The 19,669-nt window shown below is 49.5% G+C and overlaps 1 protein-coding gene across 1 annotated transcript in view; it reads left to right on the top strand.

Moving 5' to 3' along the window:
- Positions 1-19,669, top strand: part of BIN3 (bridging integrator 3) — a 35,847-nt gene that overhangs the window by 11,729 nt on the left and 4,449 nt on the right. The window contains exons 2-6 of the mRNA XM_080926050.1: positions 6,081-6,129; positions 11,475-11,515; positions 11,859-11,920; positions 15,214-15,350; positions 15,789-15,829. Of these exons, the coding sequence (XP_080782176.1) occupies positions 6,081-6,129; positions 11,475-11,515; positions 11,859-11,920; positions 15,214-15,350; positions 15,789-15,829 (330 nt within the window). The remainder of the gene's footprint in view (positions 1-6,080; positions 6,130-11,474; positions 11,516-11,858; positions 11,921-15,213; positions 15,351-15,788; positions 15,830-19,669) is intronic.

The following is a 19,669-nucleotide window of genomic DNA, read 5'->3' as shown; positions in this document are numbered from 1 at the left end:
GTTTTCACTTTTCATGCCTATTTTTATAATTTGTTCTTTAGAAAGGGATGCGAAATTCTATACTCACTGGCCTACAAATCTCTAACCACCTCTGAGAGATTGAGCATAGTCAAGGGAAAGAGGACCACACTGAAGTCAGGAGGACAGAATAATTGTGTGTCCACAGCCAAGTACCAAGACATGCCCCTCCCCGCCAGCACTCATGGTGCACACACCCTGCTCCACCCACCAGCTTCCCAGAATGCTGAGCAGGGTGGCCTTTATTCCCAGCGCAGGAGACTAGTGGGCTCTTCTCTTCCCGGGAGGAAAAAAACAAAAACAAAAACCAAAAAACTACATGTCAAGAAGATCTACACAGAAATGTTAGTCAGATAGCTCTCCATGGTCAACCGACATCCCATGACTGCAGACTTTTCTTTCATCCTCATGTGAGGCATCCAAGGAAGATGTGTCAGGCCAGTCCTTAAAGACTAGAAAGAAAGAGACTGGAAGGGGAGAGGGAACTTTAGGCGTCTGCTACAGTCCACAGAGAGATGAACCATCTGGGAAGTCAGAACAACACCACAAAGGACAGACCAAAAAGTCAAGCTCTGAAATTTAAAATAAGCTAGTGGGTCCCCTTCTGGGCTTCTGCCTCAGCACTGAGGTGGTGGTGGTAGCCAGGCATTTTTTTAAGTTAATAATAGTAACAATTGGATTTTTTTTTCCCCCGTAAAACACATTGAGTTAAAACCATGCCCCTGGGATTGAAATCATGAAAGTAAGTAAAACCTGTTAGCAGAAATGCAGAAATAATTAGAAAATAAAATTAAGAAAATGTTGGAAAGTAGAGAAATCAGAGACCAAGAGGGACCATCAAGATCACAGCAAGCATAACAGTGGAGGAAAGTCAACACCAGTCAAGGCTTAGGGATTGCCAGCTGCCCAGTGAGAAGCCGGCACAGCAGATGGAAACAGACCCAGGATGTACACTGTTACGAAATACCATGACAACCCCACCATCCTTTGGACTTGCAAAAAGAAAGTGAAAAATAGACCACATAAAAAGGGCAGAAATCGGGGTGGCTTCAGATTTCACAGAGACTTTATACTTTACTGGGGTGTTGGAAGATGAAAAAGTAATGCCTGTGAAATTCACAAAGAAATTTTGTTCAGGCATGTGACACACCTGTAATCCCAGACTCCGAGGATGAAGCAAGAGGGTCATACCTGGGAAAATAGAGAAACCCTGACTTAAAACACGATGTAGCCAGGCATGGTGGTGCATGCCTTCAATCCCAGCACTCAGGCGGCAGGGGCAGGTGGATATGTGAGTTTGAGGTCAGCATGGTCTACAGAGTGAGTTCCAGGACAGCCAGGGCTACACAGAGAAAGCTTGTCTCAGAAAACTAGACCCTGATGGCCTGGCTCAGAGGGCAAAGGCTCCACCTCCGTGCCTGACAACCTGAGTTCCATCCCTGAGGCCCACACAGTAGAAAGAGCTGACTTCAGCAAGTTGTCCTTTGATCACCACACGTGTACCATAGCACTCACATGTATGCACATACACAACAAGTAAGTGTTTAATATTTTTAAAAACCAATGATGAAAACTATATTGGCATATTACACGAAAACGAATAGTAAAAAATGCTGGTGGGAATGTGGGGGAAGGGGAGCCTGTGCCCACTGCTGATGGGAACGTAAACTTGTACCACCATTGTAGAAACCAGTATGGGCCAGCTACTTGCCTCTTGGGTCAGTACACCAGAGCAATACCTACATAACCATGTTAATAGCTGTACTAGTCACAAAAACCAGGGCATGCAGTCACCCTAGGATCCTGCCAACAAATAGATGGATAATGAAAAAGTAGGAGATAGACACAAGGGAAGTTTTTTGCAGCCATAAAGAAAAATGAAATCATGACATTTGTAGGGGGGAGGGGGAAATGGTTGCAACTGGAAGTCATTATGTTAAACAAAATAAACCAGACTCCAAAAGACAAATCCCATGTGTGTCTTTCCTCTTGCAGAAGCTAAATTTAAAAGGGTGTGTGTGTGTGTGTGTGTGTGTGTGTGTGTGTGTGTGTGTGTGTGTATCACAAAAGTAGAAAAGCGATCATGAAAGGAAGAGAACTTAGGGCAAGTGGGAACTAGAGTGCTGGGATCCACGCAGCAGGACAGCTGAGGCGAGACTAACGGACAGGGAGCCCAGGGAGCCGGCTAAGAGGAGGGGGCAGTGTGCACACATGAGCAAACGAAGCCAAAGCATTTCCTTACAGACAGGTGCCGACGCTGTAAGGAAACCCATCATTTCGTCTGCTAAACTAGTAACTTCTAAATACTAGATTTAAACATTATGTTGACATACCAAAACATGCTATGTGCATCCTCTTTTTTAAAAAAAAGAATGTTATCAATACATATGTGCATGTATACACACGTGTGCAGATGCGTGGCCGTGCAGCAATTCAGTATTTCACTGCTTGTTTTGGCCTCTGCAGTATGTGAGCATTCAGGTGCTGTTCTTCATCATTTGTGTTTTTCCATGACTTCTAAGTTTCTAACACTAATCAGGTGCTATTTTTGCAGTTAAGGAAAAAAAGAAGAAGGGTTGTTTTTGTTTGCTTGGTTTCCTGGGTTGTTGTTTTTTTTTTTTTTTTTTTTTTTCCTTGCTTGAGGCATTGCAGCAACTGCAAAGAAGAGAACAGTAGCCACATTCTCTCCCAGGACTGACACTACCACCACTATTTGCCTCGGCTGTTTTGCTTTCAGCCCATGTAAAAATATATATAATTAATACTGCTGAAACGGTAACCTTGGGCGGAGATAATGGCTGGCAGGGGATCTTCTTCCCTTATTTCTCATCCTTTTCTTGAAATTGTTCAACAAAACTATTCTAAGTAAGCAAAGCGCTAGACTTAAGAGCACCTCCTAGGAAGGCAGGAAGTGGGAAGGCTCCGTTTGGGTGTAGCTGTGTGTGCCTTCCCTGTGTAATTCACATAGCACTGACTACTTAAATCCCCTGGTGTGGGGCAGGAAATAAGAAGTACGGAGTCAGAGAAAGTAGGAAACGGCCATGTGGCTGAAGTAGGAGTGACTTGTATTAAAGGAGATGCTACTTAATTCAGCCCATGCACTGATGGGGATTTGTCTGCAAGTCACAAGCCAACTGCAATACTCTCAGTGGGTCAACTGAAGCAGTTTTTGAGTATCAAAGTAAAGCAGTATTGGATCATGACCCAGAGTATAAAATACCCATGTGTTCATCCTGATATGAATGACAGCCAAAATAAGTAAAATAAATAGTGACTCCCTAGTGGAAAGGGGCAGGAGGAGGGGAGGGATGACAGTGGGGGAACTTCTGAAGCACTTCCTCAGCCTGTAGCACAGTAGGGACAGTAGGGGTGTATCATGTCTGCACTATATCCGTGAGGAGACGTGACAAGAGCAGGGTCTTTTTGTTGTTGTTTTAAAGATTTATTTTTACTTATGTGTCTGTGCAAATGTATGGCACATGTACGTAGGTACCTACCCAGGCCAGAGGAAGGCGTCAGATGCCTTGGAGCTGGAGTTTTAAATGGCTGTGAGCTGTCCCATGTGAGTGATGGGAACTGAACTCTGGTCCTCTGAAAGAGCAATCAGTACCCTTAACCCACTGAGCCATCTCTCTAGCCTTAAATCCCAAGGGGTTTGGGGAGGCATCCTAGCTATAAACTGACCAGTACCCGTTAAAGGGTCAGTGTCTTCAAAGCCAGGGAAGTCTAACACTCACAGCAGAGGCACTTCAGGGCCAGTGTAGTGTGATAGTCGGCATGGGTTCCTGGTTCTAAAAAGTTCACTGAAGAGAAACTGAGGCAATCTGAACAAAACACAGATTTTATTATGTCATTTCAGGTTTATTAACCGTGTCTAATATACCATACTAATGTAAGATGTCCATAGGAGGGAATAGGCCATGGAGGCATAATTATGATACTTCACAGTTTTTCTGAAAATCTAGAACAAAATGTTTATCTTACTTAAAAGGTGTGGTAGCAGGTAGACACAGCTTTGGAGCAAGCGAGTGCTATAGTCTGATAAAGTCCTGTCTGATTGGTGGAGGCCTGGCTGCCTGCATGTGACTGGTTTCCCTTTGTGCTAAAACGTGACTCCACACAGACTCACCTTCGTTTTCGGGCTCTCAGCCATTAGCCCCGCCTGACCCCACAGACTCTAAGCATCAAGTACCTAGAATAGCTCTTGAGAAGAACCCTGCAGGGAGTGGCAGAGAGAAGTCAGGGGCTCTGGAGAAGCAGCACAGTGACCCTGAGCCTGTCTTCAGCACCTCTAAGAGTGAGAGAGAGTGTCAAAGTGGCAAAACTAGTCCCTCACGCCTGGCTTCTCTAAAGGGCCTGTGAGTCTAAGCTGAGCGTTAGCAAGGCCATGGCTCTGTCGGTAACACCCGCCAACTTTAGCTTCTTTGTCTAGAGTCTGTCATAAACTGAAACTGCTCTGAGGGCTCCTTGGGATCCTCAGCCCACTCCCCCACATGCTTGGGGTGTAGGGTTTTTGTAGGGCCATCTCATCTCACTGGCTTCATAGTTGAAGAAACTAAGGTTTCAGAGAAACTGACTTTTTCAGTGAATGACCAAACCAGTGAGGCAGAGACTGGGTCTGCTTTCTGGTTAGAGCTTGTCCCACTACAGCTTCCTTCCCAGAGAACCCTAGTGATGTATGGCCCCAGCACCTCAGCTGCCTCCAGAGTGTTCCTCAGGGGTTCGTGGTCATCAGCCATCAACTCCAGTTTCCAATCTTAGGGAAAACATTATGGTGACTGGAACAGAAAACCCAGCTCCCCTGGTCCTTTTCCTCCGAGAGAAGCAACAGCTTCCCTTTTTCTCCTCTTTCAGTTTCACAGCATACCTTTTCCCATCTGACAGTGATACCACTCAAGGCGCTTTGTTTTCAGCCAGCCCCCAAAGGGTTAACTCTCCCAAATTACGGGGCTGGGTTAACAATAAACAGGATGTCCTCCAGAAATTAAATTTAAACCGCTGTGACTCAGGCGGGCCCATCCCCTCAACCAGATCGCTGTCTGGGGGTTATTATCGGTGGTTAATTATACAGTTGGGGTTAGCACAGTGTTGGTCAGCTTGGGCCAGGTGGAGGCGGAGAATAGCCATGGAAAGGATGGGAGTGGAGCCTAAGGGTTGGTGATAACAGCACTGGCACATTGGTCTGTCAGAGTATTGAGAGGCTGGCTTTGGACTTCTTCCCACAGCTGGTCCCTAGATTCACTTCCTTCCTGGAGACAGAAAAGGCAGGGAAGACACATTACCATTTCTGTTACCACTGGGATGAACCATGTTGATTCTCACCCCTGGCCACCAGCGTAGACTAACAGAGTCATCAGGAAAGACATCCTTTCATGACCCGGGGCAGCCATTTGGGCCTTAGGGCAGCCTGCTAAAGTAGTTGGAGGCTGGGCTGTGGCTCCCCTTCTGAGCCTGACCCCAACCCCAAGATCTTCTGTTAGGTCCACCTACTTCCGGATGAGCATGGGAGCCTGGCAAACAGCTTCTTAGCGAGTTCAAGGCAGGCTTACCTTGTAAGCAAATTCTTTACCAAGTAGCCACATTTGATCTCATCTGTTTTTAACTAGTTAGAAGTGCTCCTTCATATGTTGTCTCCCCTTAGCATGATCAGAAACCTCTCAAGATACATTGTAGCCCCTATGGGGAAACTGAGTACCTCTTACAGAGAGAGTAAGGGATATTGTGGGCTTTTTCAAGGATGTGTTTTTAAGAATAGAGAGCCATGTTTCACACTTAGTAGTTCCTCAAACAAGATTTACAGATCCTCAAGGTGTCTCCCTTCCCCCACTTTTCCCATGTGTTTAAGTGACAAACCATTAATAGAAATGATGTTCTCAGCAGGCAGGAGTGACCAAGAGCCTGCATGGCACATGATCTGTCCCAGAACCCAACTGGGTGCTCTTGGATCACATGTCCCCAGGCCATGAGTACTAGGGGACCAAGTGTCGATCCCCCCTGTGCATCCACTCCTACAGCCCAGCCTACCCCATGTCTCACAGCATCTCTGTCTCTTCCTCTTACAGGATTCCATTTAAGATCGGGCAGCCTAAGAAACAGATTGTTTCCAAAACAGTGAGTAACCTAGTTCTTATGCCCTGAGACTCAACTGTGCTTCATATGACCTGTGCATGGAACCACAGCCTTCTGGGTTTTTTCTCTCGGTGCTGGAGATTGAACCAGGGCTTTGTGCATACTAGACAAGTGCTCTGTCAGAGAGCTACCTTTCCAGGGCAGAACCTGAGCACTGTCAGTGCACATTTGGGAGCTGGAAGATCAAACCCTGAGCCTTATTCCCATCCATTGGTTGTAGAACCTGGGGTTCACAGGGGCCTCCTGTCCTGAGTCCTGTTGGTTGCTTCTCCAACTTTGGACAGCTGAGATCCTCTCCATCTGAGCAGTCCTGTTCCTGGGTGAGCTCTGGGGCATATACATATACACACACCCCCTTGCGCGCGTGCGCGCACACACACAAACACACACACACACACACACACACACACACACACACCACAATAGTGCCAAAGGCCTTTTTTTCACCTCAACTACATAAAAAGCAAACAGGTTCTCCGGGTGGTCCACTTCTTTTGTTTCCACAGACAGGTGAGTCTCTGCCATGGTCCTGTCGCTCTGTGCAATCCATGATCTGTATCCCTGTTTTATGTCTGAAGTGGGAAAAGAAGAACTACATTTCCTAGAACGTTAGAGCTAGAAGCCCATGGACCTTGTCTGGCTTCAGCATCCAGTTTTTCCATAGAATAATTGAGACACTGTTAGACCTGAAAATCCTCTCCTGGAGAGCTGGAGTCAGCACTCAGTCTGTGGCCCTGCGCACTCCTCCATCTTTGCTTTGTGATGCTCCTACTACGCAGCCCTGTCTGTCCAGAGTAGCCTCCCCAGCTCCTCACACACAACAAGGCTTCTGTTTTTAACAGGAGTGGTCCTACATGTAAAGTCCAAACTCCATGGTAACAGCTCAAGTTCCGGCACTGTTCATGCAGTAGAGGCCCCCTTGCCCATCCTCTGAGGCCTTTGTCTCCCCCCTTCTCTCCTCGGCTCAGCTGCCAGAGCTAGAGGGAAGAGCCTATTTTAGCTTGGCAGAAAGTTCAGCACATCTGACCAATGTCTCCATCTTCAGGAAGTCCAAAGTTAGGTCACAAGAAAAAAGCTGGACTCAACTTAAAAGAGTCGCCCTCGGCCTCATGCAATGTCAGGTTGTAACAGACTCAATGTCGCCTCCACAGCTGACCATCTGTGGAGCCTCTCTGCTAAGACCCAGAAAGTCTGGGTCTTCAAATGCTGGGCTCCAAGAAGTGGGAGGGTGTGGCTTTAAGCCTCTAGAGAGTAATCTCAGCAGATCCAAAAGAAAAGTGGTTTTTGAAAAGGGTCTTTTTCCCCCTTTGTTCACAACCACAAACAAGAAGACAGAAATATCACCCTCCACCATGACTTTCATCTTTCATCGATGGGGCTTTGATCCCACAGAGCAGAATGGGCTACAGTGCACTTTCCAGCTTCTTGCCAGAGTCTTTTGGTGGGAAGGTCTTGGTTCCTGGGGGTATTTTTTTAGGGAAAGAATTGTTTATTTTGGCTTATGGATCCAAGGGTCTCAATCTATCATGATAGCAGGTCCTAGATCCTTTACTTTGAGAAATAGCAAAGATTCCCAGGGAAAATCAAATCTCCTGACACCTCTACCCTGCCCATAGCTTCCCTTGTCCCCTTCCTATGTATCTGTGTCCTTGCTAGGTACTTGTCATCCCTTAATCTATGGCGTCCCTTACCCCGAAATTGAGCAAGTGTCCAGTGGTTGTTAAGGAGCCAGGTAAGGGCCTGACTTCCTAACTCCCACCTGGCTCTGCCTCTGTTATTGGAGACTTTTGGCGCATGCCTTAGCCTCTTCGAGCCTTAGCTTTCCCATGTGTAAGGTAAGGCTAACCCTAGTACCTATGTTACACACACGAAGAGTCTCACACCAACCAGGGCAGATCAGGACTTAATCCATCTCTGCTCTATAAGAAGCCCTCATTGACATCTGTTTTGGCTTCCTCCAAAGCCAACAAGAACTCAGCCTGTCCCAGCAGCTCCATCTCCCAGTTCAGTGAAGTTGTAGGCTAGGCCTTTGATCTTTCACCAACAGTCAAAGCTGAGGGATGGCTTAGAATAGAGGTTTTGTCGGCTCAACCTGTTCCCTTCAGTTCCCTGGGGGTGTTTAAGCATAGGTAGCAGGACCCTGCCTTTTCTCGATGGGTTCTGGTTCACCTCTCCACCCCGACACAGGCCTGGGCTGTTCAGATGTTTCCAGATATCTGGCAGCTGTCCCGGGACACTGGTGACCACTTTCGGATAGGAACAGATGTGGTCGCCCAGGTTATTGGAAGTCATGGGAGCCTTGTCATGGGAAGAAATGTTCATGCTATGTTCATGGATTTTCAGAAGGATTTGGCTCAGGGTGCTCAGCTTCCAGCCACAAAGAAAACATTGTCTTTGCTGTCACTGCTTCCCTGTGCGCAGGTTACCAACATGCATTCTGTGATTGTTGAGGCAGTGGCAGGCAGGAATCACATGTTCCTTGCAGGGGCTGACCATTGGCACTGAGACCAGGACCACAGCTTCCACCTCCCAATCCAACTTTTACCAGTTCCCTCTGGAGCCTCAGAGCATCTTAGTATGGAGAGAGAACACATAGACATAGAAACACACACACACCATAGCACATACAGACACACACATATACACATACCACATGCACCTACTTATATGTCACATGTGCATACACACCACCCCCCCCCCCACACACACACACACTCCCTCTAGCTTGGAGCTCTTGATGACATGGTTTTCTGTGCCCTCCAAGCAAGGGTTGCCTAGGTCTTATGTACACAGGAAAACACAAGCCAAGATTCCTAACTAGGTAGGTTCCTTACAAAACCAGGGCACAGACAAGTAGGTACATTGAGCCTCTCCGACAGAAGCAAATGTCAGACTTTGGCCTCTCTAATCTTCCTTAGCCCTGGAGCATACTGAAGAGGAGATGCAGTCCATCCTTGCATGGTGGCTCTCAGAATGCTTTCTCTGCCTCACTTTGACCCGACATACCTTAGTCCTGGCTCAGAACCCCAGCCCTGCCTGCGGCCTCCTTTTCCCCTTTACCAGGAATTTGGGTTTGGAAGGAACTCAGCTTGTTCACTCACTTGGCAAATGCTGTTCTCATGCTGGGCAGGCTGGCCTAGGCATTGCCCTTGCTCCCTGAGCCCAGGAGAACGTACGGAGCTTCATCTAGGGCTTGATTCTCCCCGTGCTGCCTCCAGCAGCCTGGCCCAGCCCAATCCCCTGACAGTGCGTGCACATGTGTTTATACTTGCATTGTTGACTGGCCTCCAGTTACCTTTTGGCAAAGCCATCAAGCATTCAGAAATGTTCAGATCTTTTCCACTTGGCCCTTTCCCTCAGAAGACATGTACCTTGGAATGTGCCTTCATTGTGTCTCTTTATTCTATCAGCCATAATCTGGAATTCTGGTCCTACCCCCAAGTGGCTCTGTCTTCTGGGGAGAAAGATGGAAGGACCCTTGACCATGGCTCCCGGAAGCAGGGGAGGTGGTGTTTCCAAGTTTCTGTGAGTTTCTTTGAGTGGCATCAAGCAGGAGCATGTGCCCATCCCAGCATGTGACTGTGAGCTTCTCCTCCCCCAGAACAGCTCTACCTGGCTGGGAGCTTAAGGCCCCTCTGTACAAGTCCAAGCAGTCCCCAGCCAGGCAGACCAGGTGCTCTCTGACATCCCACACACATCAGCACACTCAGGAATTGCAAAAGACAAGGCTGGGGGCCAGAGGCAGCAGCAGCACAGGGCCTCAGCCCCCACCACCCCAGAAGAGCAGGCACATAGGTGTGTCTCCGGGCGAGTTTATTTGGGCCAAGAAATACTTAGTTTTTATTTTGTCCCTCTGGAAATAAATGCTAGTATGAAATAAAGTAAGACACTCAGCAGCCACATCCTCTGGGTTGTAAAGGCCATAGCATGGTGATGCTGCCATATCAGGGCTTACATGGCTGCCATTTCCCAAGTAGTTCTGGCTGCTGCTCTCTGCATCCCTGTCTGCATCCCCAGGCTGCCATGGCCCCCCTGTACCCATCAAGCTGGAATAGAACATGAATGTAAACTCTGTAATCACCGCTGTGGGCCATTGTTAGCTTCCCTTGGGGAGCAGTGACCAAGTGAGATCACTCTGCTCAAAGATCCCATAAGCAGGGGCTGGAGAGATGGCTCGCTGGTTAAGAGCACTGACTGCTCTTCCAGAGGTCCTGAGTTCAATTCCCAGCAACCACACGGTGGCTCACAACCGTCTATAATGGGATCCGATGCCCTCTTCTGGTGTGTCTGAGGACAGTGATGGTGTACTCGTATGCATAAAATAAATAAGCATTTTTTAAAAAGATCTCAGAAGCTATTGATGGTAGAGCTCATCTTTCCCTGCCTCTGTCCACTCCTCTCAGCTGCCTTCCTGCATCATAGTCCAGCCTTTTGAAAATGGCATTGTCCTCTTCAGAGTTCACTCTCAAGAACCACACAGTTACGTTACTGCTTCCCCCCTTAAAAACTTCAGGCCAGTATGATGGTTTGTGGGTAAGAGCGCTTACTGTGCAGTCTTGACAACCTCTGATCACCAAGCCCACAGCGGACTGAATTTCTGAAAGTTGTCCTCTGCCTTTCATGCATACACCAGGCCTGCCCTTGCATATACATCATAAACACAATAATGATGGTAATAATAAATTAATTTTTAGTTAAAAATACTTCCTGTCTTGATAAGCTTACACTTTTGTGTTGAGCTGTACCTGTAGCCATCCTTGCATCAGGCCACAAGTTGAGCGGCCCTGGAAGTGCACACCTTGAAGGCTCAGGTGCAGGCCCCCTTCGTTCTAATGCAAGCTCTGCACAAGATCTTTTGTGATGTACCCCAGATCCCACAGCAGACGAATAGGGCCTATGAGAAACCTATGGCTGAGAAGGGAAGCCCCACTTGCTCAGGCCTCCGGCTAGCCCATGGCAGAACCTCCTACTTCAGATCCGCCTCTTCCTTGGGACTTCAATTCTAGGTGGGGTTCAATCCTGTCAGATCACCTTGGCTGCCACCAGAGTTGGGATGAGGAAGGGCACTAAGCAGGGCCTCATTCTGGAATGGCAGAGCTAAGGCACAGTCGCTGAGACTTGCCAAAGGAGAGGCCTTCTCCCTAAGTCAAACACTTCATTAGTTTGGGAACACAGGGACACTGTTGTTAATGATCTGCTGGAGCATGTAGGGACTGGACAGCACTGTTGCTGCAGGCTGGGGGAGGGTGTGGAGTTTCAGTAAGCAGGGAGAGTTTTTCCACCGCGCTGTCATTGCCCCACTGACTGAGCTATCGCTTGCCTTACAGGTGGAGAGAGACTTTGAAAGGGAGTATGGAAAACTGCAGCAGTGAGTGTCAAACTCCAGAAGGGTGAGGTGGGAAAGATCTGGGGCACAGTCCCTGCCCTGCCTCCTCCTGGCTAGCTCGGGCTCAGTCAGGGAGCCTTTCCTGGGCCTTTGTCCGTTTACAGTTAGGAACCAAGGACAGCTCCAGCAGGTGACTGGCTATAGAAAGGTCATTACTGCAGTCTCTGGGTGATTGGCCTCCCGCAGAGCCTGGGGTGGCACAGGTGGGGCAGGTGTTACTCAGAGAGGGGCTTTCCTCCCTCCTGGGCTTCCCTAAGGCAGAGAAGAGGCGAGAGGCCCCAAGCGCTGGAGGTTGAGTGTCCATCCCCCACCCCCTCACTTTCAGGCTGGAAGAACAGACCAAGCGGCTGCAGAAGGACATGAAGAAAAGTACAGATGCTGACCTAGGTGAGTGGCCCTCCTTCCCACCCATCGAGGCAACAGGAGACCCTCAAAGGCGAACTAACTCAGAAGCCAATGCTCAGAAAACACCAAGCGCTGTCCCTAAGAGGAGGCCTGGATTATTTCTCTCTGATCAGATGACCACCTCCCACAGGGTCCTGCCATTCTCCAGCTTAGTCAGGCAGGAAAACAGATGCTCCCAGGTTCCTGTCAGGATAGTAGTGCAGCCAGCAGAAGCCTCTATTGCAAGGGCCATTTCTGCCTCAGGGTCAGGGCCAGAGAAAAAAGAAAGCATGGCCTTCCGGGCAGAAGTCCGGCAACATGGCTTTCCCATGGCAACAGCAGCTGAAGGGGCTATGCCCCTGAGCAGGAGAGTCAGCTAAAGTAGAGCCAGGAAAACTTCAGGATCATTCTGTCATTACTGAGGACAAGGTGGTGAGGAACCAGCAGGTGCTAGCAAACAGCCAGGGCCAGGGAGGGCTCTTGGCTGAAGAGACTTGTTCAGGAAGAACTAGGCCCTGGGGCCCAATGATTGAGGCAGCTCAGGTCAGGAAGCTCTAAGAGGCTGTGTCACTGAGTGACAAAGAACAGAAGAGAACATTCCCGTACTGTCCCCACCAAGCACTGTCCTAACAGCCTCTCACCCAACACTGCCCTTTAACCTCACGGTGCTTTGAAAAGTACCCGCATCTGCTGGTCCTCAGCCCTGTGGCTTGCAGTGATGGTAAAGCTGTGTGTTGGTGTAAAGCCCCGAGAGCAGTGTGGTTGCCAACATGCTTCTCTTAAGAGCAGCAGTACTGCCACCAACATCCGCAGCACAAGTTGTCACACCAAGGCTCCTGCCCAGTGGACCTCGACAGCTTCTCCATAGATTCCAGAGAGAGGGATGTATCTGCATGTCACTTTATAGAGAGACAGGCTTGACCAGGGTGAACCGCCATCTCTCATTTGACAAATGCTGGTTGAGAACCAACTTATTCCAGGCACACATCTCAGTCCTAGGGATTCAAGTCAGAAGCTTCCATCCCAGGAGAGAGGGCACGTAAGAAATCAGTACATATGTACTATAGTACCAAGCAAAGGCCAGGGCAAGTAAGGAACAGAGAGTAATGGAGTGCTGCTTTAAGTGGGGTGAACGGGGTGGCCTCTCTCCCGAGGTGCCCCTGTTCATGAGTCAGACACCTTAGCTGGAGAAAAATCTGTTGTCCGGCAGTAAAATTGTAAACAAGGGGTAACTATTGAAACCTAGGACCACTGGGTCCAGAGCAAGGAGCAGAGCACCCTTCAGAAGGCAGCTTCCCCTAGCACACAGTGTACATTCAAGGTCTGGCTCATGGGTGACAGCAGGGCCACTAGAGGACTAGTGATAACAGACCTGACTTTAACATTCTGAGGTCCAGAACAAGGCCGGGAATGTCTGTGACATATTGTGACACCAGTACAGTGGGACTAGGAACATACTGAGAGCCACTGACCCAACAGTTGAGGAAAATGAACTATGCCTCTTCTGACATCAAGTTCTCCCAAGTTCCCAGGACAGGTCCTAAAATCCTCTGGCTCTCTGAAAAGAGGATCTTCCATTTGGTAAAATGATTAGACTTTGAGAGTTTTCAGAGTGCAGTTTCTGAAGGCTTCATTTGGAGGCTGTATTGAGCAGGAACACAAGGGGGAGGTCCAAGACTCTTAGTTCCCCCAAGTTTCAGAGACTGCCAGTTCCAGGTGGTAGGCCGTGTGGACCATGGACTCACTGTGCAGTCTCTGCAGGGCAGAAAGGCTGTGTTCTGGGGCTGGGATCAAGAACCATGTTCTGCATTGTACTTCAGACCTGGCTGTGCCCAGGGAAGTGGCCCAAGCAAGTGCAGCACCTTGACTTGATGTGGTTTCAGCAGAAAGAGGCCTGAGAATGTGAGAGTGTTAGGTTGGGGGGGGGGGGCTTTCTCTAACCAGTGACCCTTAAGGTTTTGATTTGCTTTGGGGGTATTTTGTTTTGTTCTCTTTAAATACTGGGAAAAGAATAATAGAAGACATTTTCAGACATGTTTGCAGTTCTGTGCAGACTTTTTTTTCTTTTGATTATATTGTTTATAATCATTTCATAACTGTTTTGTAACTTACTGCTTCAACATTTCTGACAAGTTTACCTTTCCGGTCACCTCACACAGTAGGCTTTCTTTGCTTGGTAACTGTAACCCCCTACCATAATAGGAACCTCTAATGGGGTATGGGGTACTCCTTTCCCACAAGGCCCTTCTCCAGGAGCAGGCACTGGGCATGGGCTATCTGTTCCACTCATGGGATAGCAAGGAAGGCCCCACCTGTAATCAGCTGGAGATGGGTCTTTCAAGTTAGTGTCCTTGCAACCACAGCTCTGTCACTCTTGCTCATATGGTGGTTTGAGGATCAGCATTTTTTTTTTCTTTCTCAGTGGTTTATACAGTAACAGTGTGTTTTAAAATCAATAGCATCTTGAATGCTGTGTTGCTCAAGTAATAATAAAATAAATTCTAGCCAAGTGTGGCAGTGCATGACTCTAATGCCACCACCGAGCAAGCTGAGACAGAAGATCCCTGCAGACTAGAGGTCCATCTGGGCTACATAGCAAGGCCAGCTTGGGCTACAGTGCCCAGTGGAGTTTAAAACAATCACAACAATAACAAAAACATCTTTCTTCTACTGCTTCTCAGTCTTTTTGACCAAGATCATATGTAAAATTCATCTTCTGCTGTGATACTCAACCAGATGTGTTCAGAAACTGGTGTGTTGAGCCAGGTCCTTCTCTAGGCCCTCTGCCTACTCTTTCATGTGCAAATATACAGTGCTAAAAATGAGCCCCAGATCAAGAACCTCAAAGCTCGCAATGTGTCTCCATCCTCCTTGGTGCTGCCGGTGACTTCCAGACAGCCCACAGCACCTCAAGTATTCATCCTCTGTCCGGGTGGGATAAGTGGACCAGCCCTAGTGTACAGTATAGAGAGTCCCAAGTGAGCAGCAGCCCACATACAATACAGGTTCTCTTGTTCTTGAACTATTGAGTTAGCATCTTTGGAGCAGAAATGTGTCATACAGCCTTACCATTTTCCTTGTTGGTCCTAGAACAACCTAGGAGTTTTGCTATCTATCAGTATAGTACTGCATCTGTAGGACTTGTGAGAAACACTAAGGACCATGTCATGTGTCTTTTTGGAACCTCATTGTTCTGGTAGCTGTAACATAGGCAGAGGTGCTGAGGTCAAGGATCACTAAGAAGACCTTCAACCCTGTCCCCCTGGGAGCTCACAGAGCTTTTAACTTCTCAACAGCCATGTCCAAATCTGCTGTGAAGATATCCCTGGACCTACTCTCCAACCCGCTATGTGAGCAGGATCAGGACTTTCTGCGCATGGTGACAGCCCTAGACACAGCCATGAAGCGGATGGATGCCTTCAACCAGGAGAAGGTGACCAGGTCTTGCTGCCAGTGGCCTATGTCCCTCACCCCTCTCCCCGAGGACCTTGCTAGATGCAGGGACCATAGGTTGAAAGTGGTTTTGGGCTTTAGCCTTCTGAAGCCTGATCGTCTCAAGCCCAGCTCTTCCCAAACCAGACTGGTCAGATGCTCATGTCTCTCGTGCCTTCAGCAGCTCTGCCCACCCATCCATCCTTCCACACTGAGCAAAGCCATTACAAACCTTTGTCAGTATCACTGATAGGACAGGCGTTAACCTGAAACCAGACCCAGCCCTAGGTGTGGCCCCCAGGACAGCAGATCAGCTAGCCACTTGGAAACCAAGAGGCATGTCTAGCAGTGTGGCCTCTGAGGAACCCGCCCCCAACCCTTTTAGGAAGAGTCTGAATATGTTTTTGTTTGTTTGTTTGTTTGTTTGTTTTTTGGACAGGTGAACCAGATCCAAAAGACAGTGATTGAACCCCTGAAAAAGTGAGTAGATCATCCATGGACCTCGAGGTACTTGGGACAGCAGATCAGGTAGCCACTTGGAAGCCAAGGAGCATGTCTAGCAGTGTGTTCACAGCTTCCCATGACAAGGAGCAACAGGGACACCAGCCACACAGCCTGTCCTGTGTTTGAGGCTCCTGGTTGTTCCAGGGCACCAGCATTTCTAGTGACAGTCTAGGGGCAGGGAACTGCTAATTTCTATGGTGCCAGACACTGCCCTGGTGGTCGCTTGGCCCCATCCCCTTTTGCCTCTGGTCGGGCCCTGGGAGGCCCAAGTGCTGGCTGATTTCAACTTGTAGAGATTCTGGCCAGCACTCAACAGACATGAGCAAGGCCTTTCATCTCACAGCCGGCCTGGGATGCAGCTGCCTGCAGCGCTTTGTGTTGGAAACGTGGGGGTGGCCGCACATGGGGAAGAGCGCAACAGCAGCAGCCGCCGCATCCTGCTTGGGAAGGTCCCCTCACTCATGACCTGTGGGAGCAAGGAATTCTGTGAGACTCATTTTTTTGGTCCTGCAGGCCCTGGTCAAGGATCAGGCAGGTTTGTCCTGTGGGTCCCCAGGGGAGGAGGCTGGCCCAAGCCTTGCCTTGAAGCTCTTGAATGCTTCCTCTCTCCTGGCCTCACCCAGCCTGCTCTGACCTAGAAAGGCTCCTGCTCTGCACCAGCAGCTGCACTTTATTACCTCTTCCGTGGTGGTCCCTGGCAGTTGCCTTGCCAGGGCTGGGCAGTGAGCCTCTGCTTCATTATCACGAGGCTGAGATCAAGCTGGAGGAGATGAAGAAAGTAGTTTTTGATCCTGCAGTCTTTGGGTGTTGGGAAGTGCTGAGTTATTCCTTCCCTGTTCAGGTCCAGGCGTAGGATTAGGAAAAGCCCTCCTAGCTTTGTCAATGCTCCTCCCCAACACTGGACACGCAGAGCACCCGCAGCTACCATGAGGCCAGGCTTGACCCATGCCCACCAGCCCAGCCTCATCAGCCTGGGCTCTCACACCCCTTGGTCAGTGTTCATCTTCAAACCAGAGAACCCCCTGTGGGGACCTGAGTGTAGAAGGAGCTGTTCGCTTGGTCTGGTCTCAGAGCCGGATGGAAGGGTCTCGGGAAAGTACCTCTGTACACAGAGCTCTGGTGTGCTTGAAACGCAGGGAGCCCGAGGCAGTCACATGCACCCAGAGTTGGCAGAATATGGCAGGACTGCCAGCTCAAGAGAACTAGGGGGTTGACTACCTTCTCGATTTCACAACCGACGAGGCGGCATTGAAATTGGATCCCTGGCTTCTTCAGCCAAGTAGAGAGAAACCCCGGCTGCTTCCCACCATGCTAGCGGCCCACCACCTGCCAGGAAGGTGGGGGCGTGGCAGAGGGGGCGGCCACCATCTCCGCCATGGATCCGCTGACCTCTGTATGAGCCTCAGGCCTGGCTGCCTGGCTGGCTTCTGCAACCCACAGCCAGCATACAATCCCCCATGACCACATAAACCACCACTGCCTGTTCCCTCCTCCCCACTCGCTTCCTTGTGCCAGGAGAGAAGCTCCCAGGGACCCCAGCACCGGAAACAGGAAACTGCAGCTTTCCTGTCCTCTAATGAAGATCATGGCCACTCTGTCGCCCCCAGTGTCCCCCGCAAAGGGGGCTTGGTCTCTAATCCCCCAGTCCCTGGTTGTTCACATGTCGGATGGGGATGCTTTCAATTTCCCTTTCCTGGTGGGTGGAAGATCCCGGCTGTGTGGGCACAGATGAGGAATGGCAGGCATTCCCCACCAGGCCGGCTGCTCCCAGCCCACCTCCCAGCCGGCCTCTTTCCCTCCCCACTCTCTCTTCACCCCACGCATTATTTCCCTGGGGAGTGAGCTTGGTGTTAAATCCTATGCCAGGCAAGAAATGGGTACCTACTAGGTTGGGCTTCCTGAAACCCTGATGTAGACCTAGGCCCAGCTCCCGTCTTTGAAAATCTGTGAATCAGATCTAGGCACTTTCAGACTTGGAACTCAGGAAGGTGGGTCGGGTGTGTGTGCTGCCATATTGAGTAGAAGTGCTCCAGCCACTCACGCCAGCCTGAGTCTGTTTCCTCTGTAGACAGAAAGCCAAGCTGATTCCTTGGTACCTAAAAGCAGGGCTGGGTGAACTAAGTGTGCATGAAGCATGTGGTTGTATGACTTGAGCAGGGCCAGGGAGCAGCGTATGGCCCATCTCTTACTACTAATTATCAAGGGACAGCTGAGACTAGCAGAGGATTGGACATTTCCACCATGCGTCTTTGGAGAAGATAGTAGAACATGCAAGCTTTGTGCTTTAAGGAGAGCTGGGCCCATGTGTCATCTTTGCCAGGTTAGCAGGAACCTGGGAAAAGTCCTGACACAAAAGACCAGCCTGTTCCTGTCTTAACCTTGTGCACCAGCACCCCAGCCCTAGCTAGTCCACATGTAGAGTGGATCCTGCTCTCAGGAACCTTGAAAGGTCTGGCATAGATGAGAAATAGAAAATAAGTGAGCAGGAATTCCTTCTCCCATCACCTTGGGACAGGCACTCTTCCTGCCAGTGACATTAATCGCCCCCTCAGATGAAAAGAACATGACACCTGTCCCTTGTCTCGGGGGCTCCCAGTCCCAGATTTCCCTTTGTTAGTGATTCATCTACAGTTGCCTGAGCTACGAACAAAGCTCAGATCTCAATCCAGTCATAATTTGATTGAGAAGTACTGCTGTAGAAGACAAGATCTAAGTAAGACCTTTGTCCCCAAGAGTCAGGAACTACTAGCAGGGGCAGCAGAGCCAGTTACACCTGCAGAGGGTAGTGATCTCGATTGGTTAAGTAGTGCTGTGTAGACACTACTTCCCTGTAGCCCCTCTATGGCAGCCTTGGTCCCCCAGCTCTGCACTTTCCCCGTGCACTTGCACCATTGTGGCCTTCATGAGCTGGCTAAGTCATGATGGTATCAGAGTTCCTGGTAGGTATGACAACCATGGAAAGGGGCTGGGACCATGGGCTAAGGTCTAAAGTTCTGCTGAGGGTAGCATGTATCTAGGGCTTCATGGCCAACTAACATTGCACCAAGGTCACCTCACACCTGCAGGACACCCTTCACATATGGTGTTGTTCCTTGTGCTACATTCTCACCCCCCCCCCCCAGATGAATTCCCATGAGCAAAGGAGAGATTGTGTGGCCTGGACAGAAAAGTGTTCCACCTCTGCCTGTCTCTCCTTCTTACCCTTTCTCTGACCCTGGCCCTGAGGCCACCCAAAAAGCAGACTGCTAGGGTCCTTTGTCCTCTTGGGCTAGAGGGAGGGGCAGGACAGTAGGTTCTCAGGCTTGAGGCACCTGTTCCCTTGAGCCACACTGCCCAGCTGCCCAGGAAGGGAGAGGGGCTCCAAGCAGCTGAATCACTAGATACAGCTGTCCTGACATAGGCAGTGTGACTGGCCCCTCCCAGTGTGACCTGGTGGTGCCTGGTCCCCACGTCTAGTTTGCACCTTTCTCCTGATGTCTGGCCAAGTCCATACTCTCTCTTCAATAGCAGGAGTACTCATTCCTCCCTGTGTGTCCCTGGCTCGTTGAGACTTTTCAGTACCAAATTTATGATCATGTCCTATGAGAAGCAAAGCTGAGAATCATGCCTCCTGAGGTATGTGAACCTGCTGAAGACAACCTAAGCATTCCGATGTTCTCTCGGCTCTGGTGCATGTGAAAGACTGGCCTCAGCCACCGACTGGCATCCCAGTGAAAAGATGCCCATCCCCGGACTTCCTTTGCTTTGTCACACTCTCTAGTCTCCACCTAGACAAACTGACTCTTGTGGTTCTAGGTCAGCAGCTGTGTCCCTCTG

The sequence above is a fragment of the Micromys minutus genome, assembly GCF_963924665.1.
Source record: "Micromys minutus genome assembly, chromosome: 12".
NCBI classification, from domain to species: domain Eukaryota; kingdom Metazoa; phylum Chordata; class Mammalia; order Rodentia; family Muridae; genus Micromys; species Micromys minutus.
This window is presented reverse-complemented; position numbering and strand designations above follow the sequence as displayed.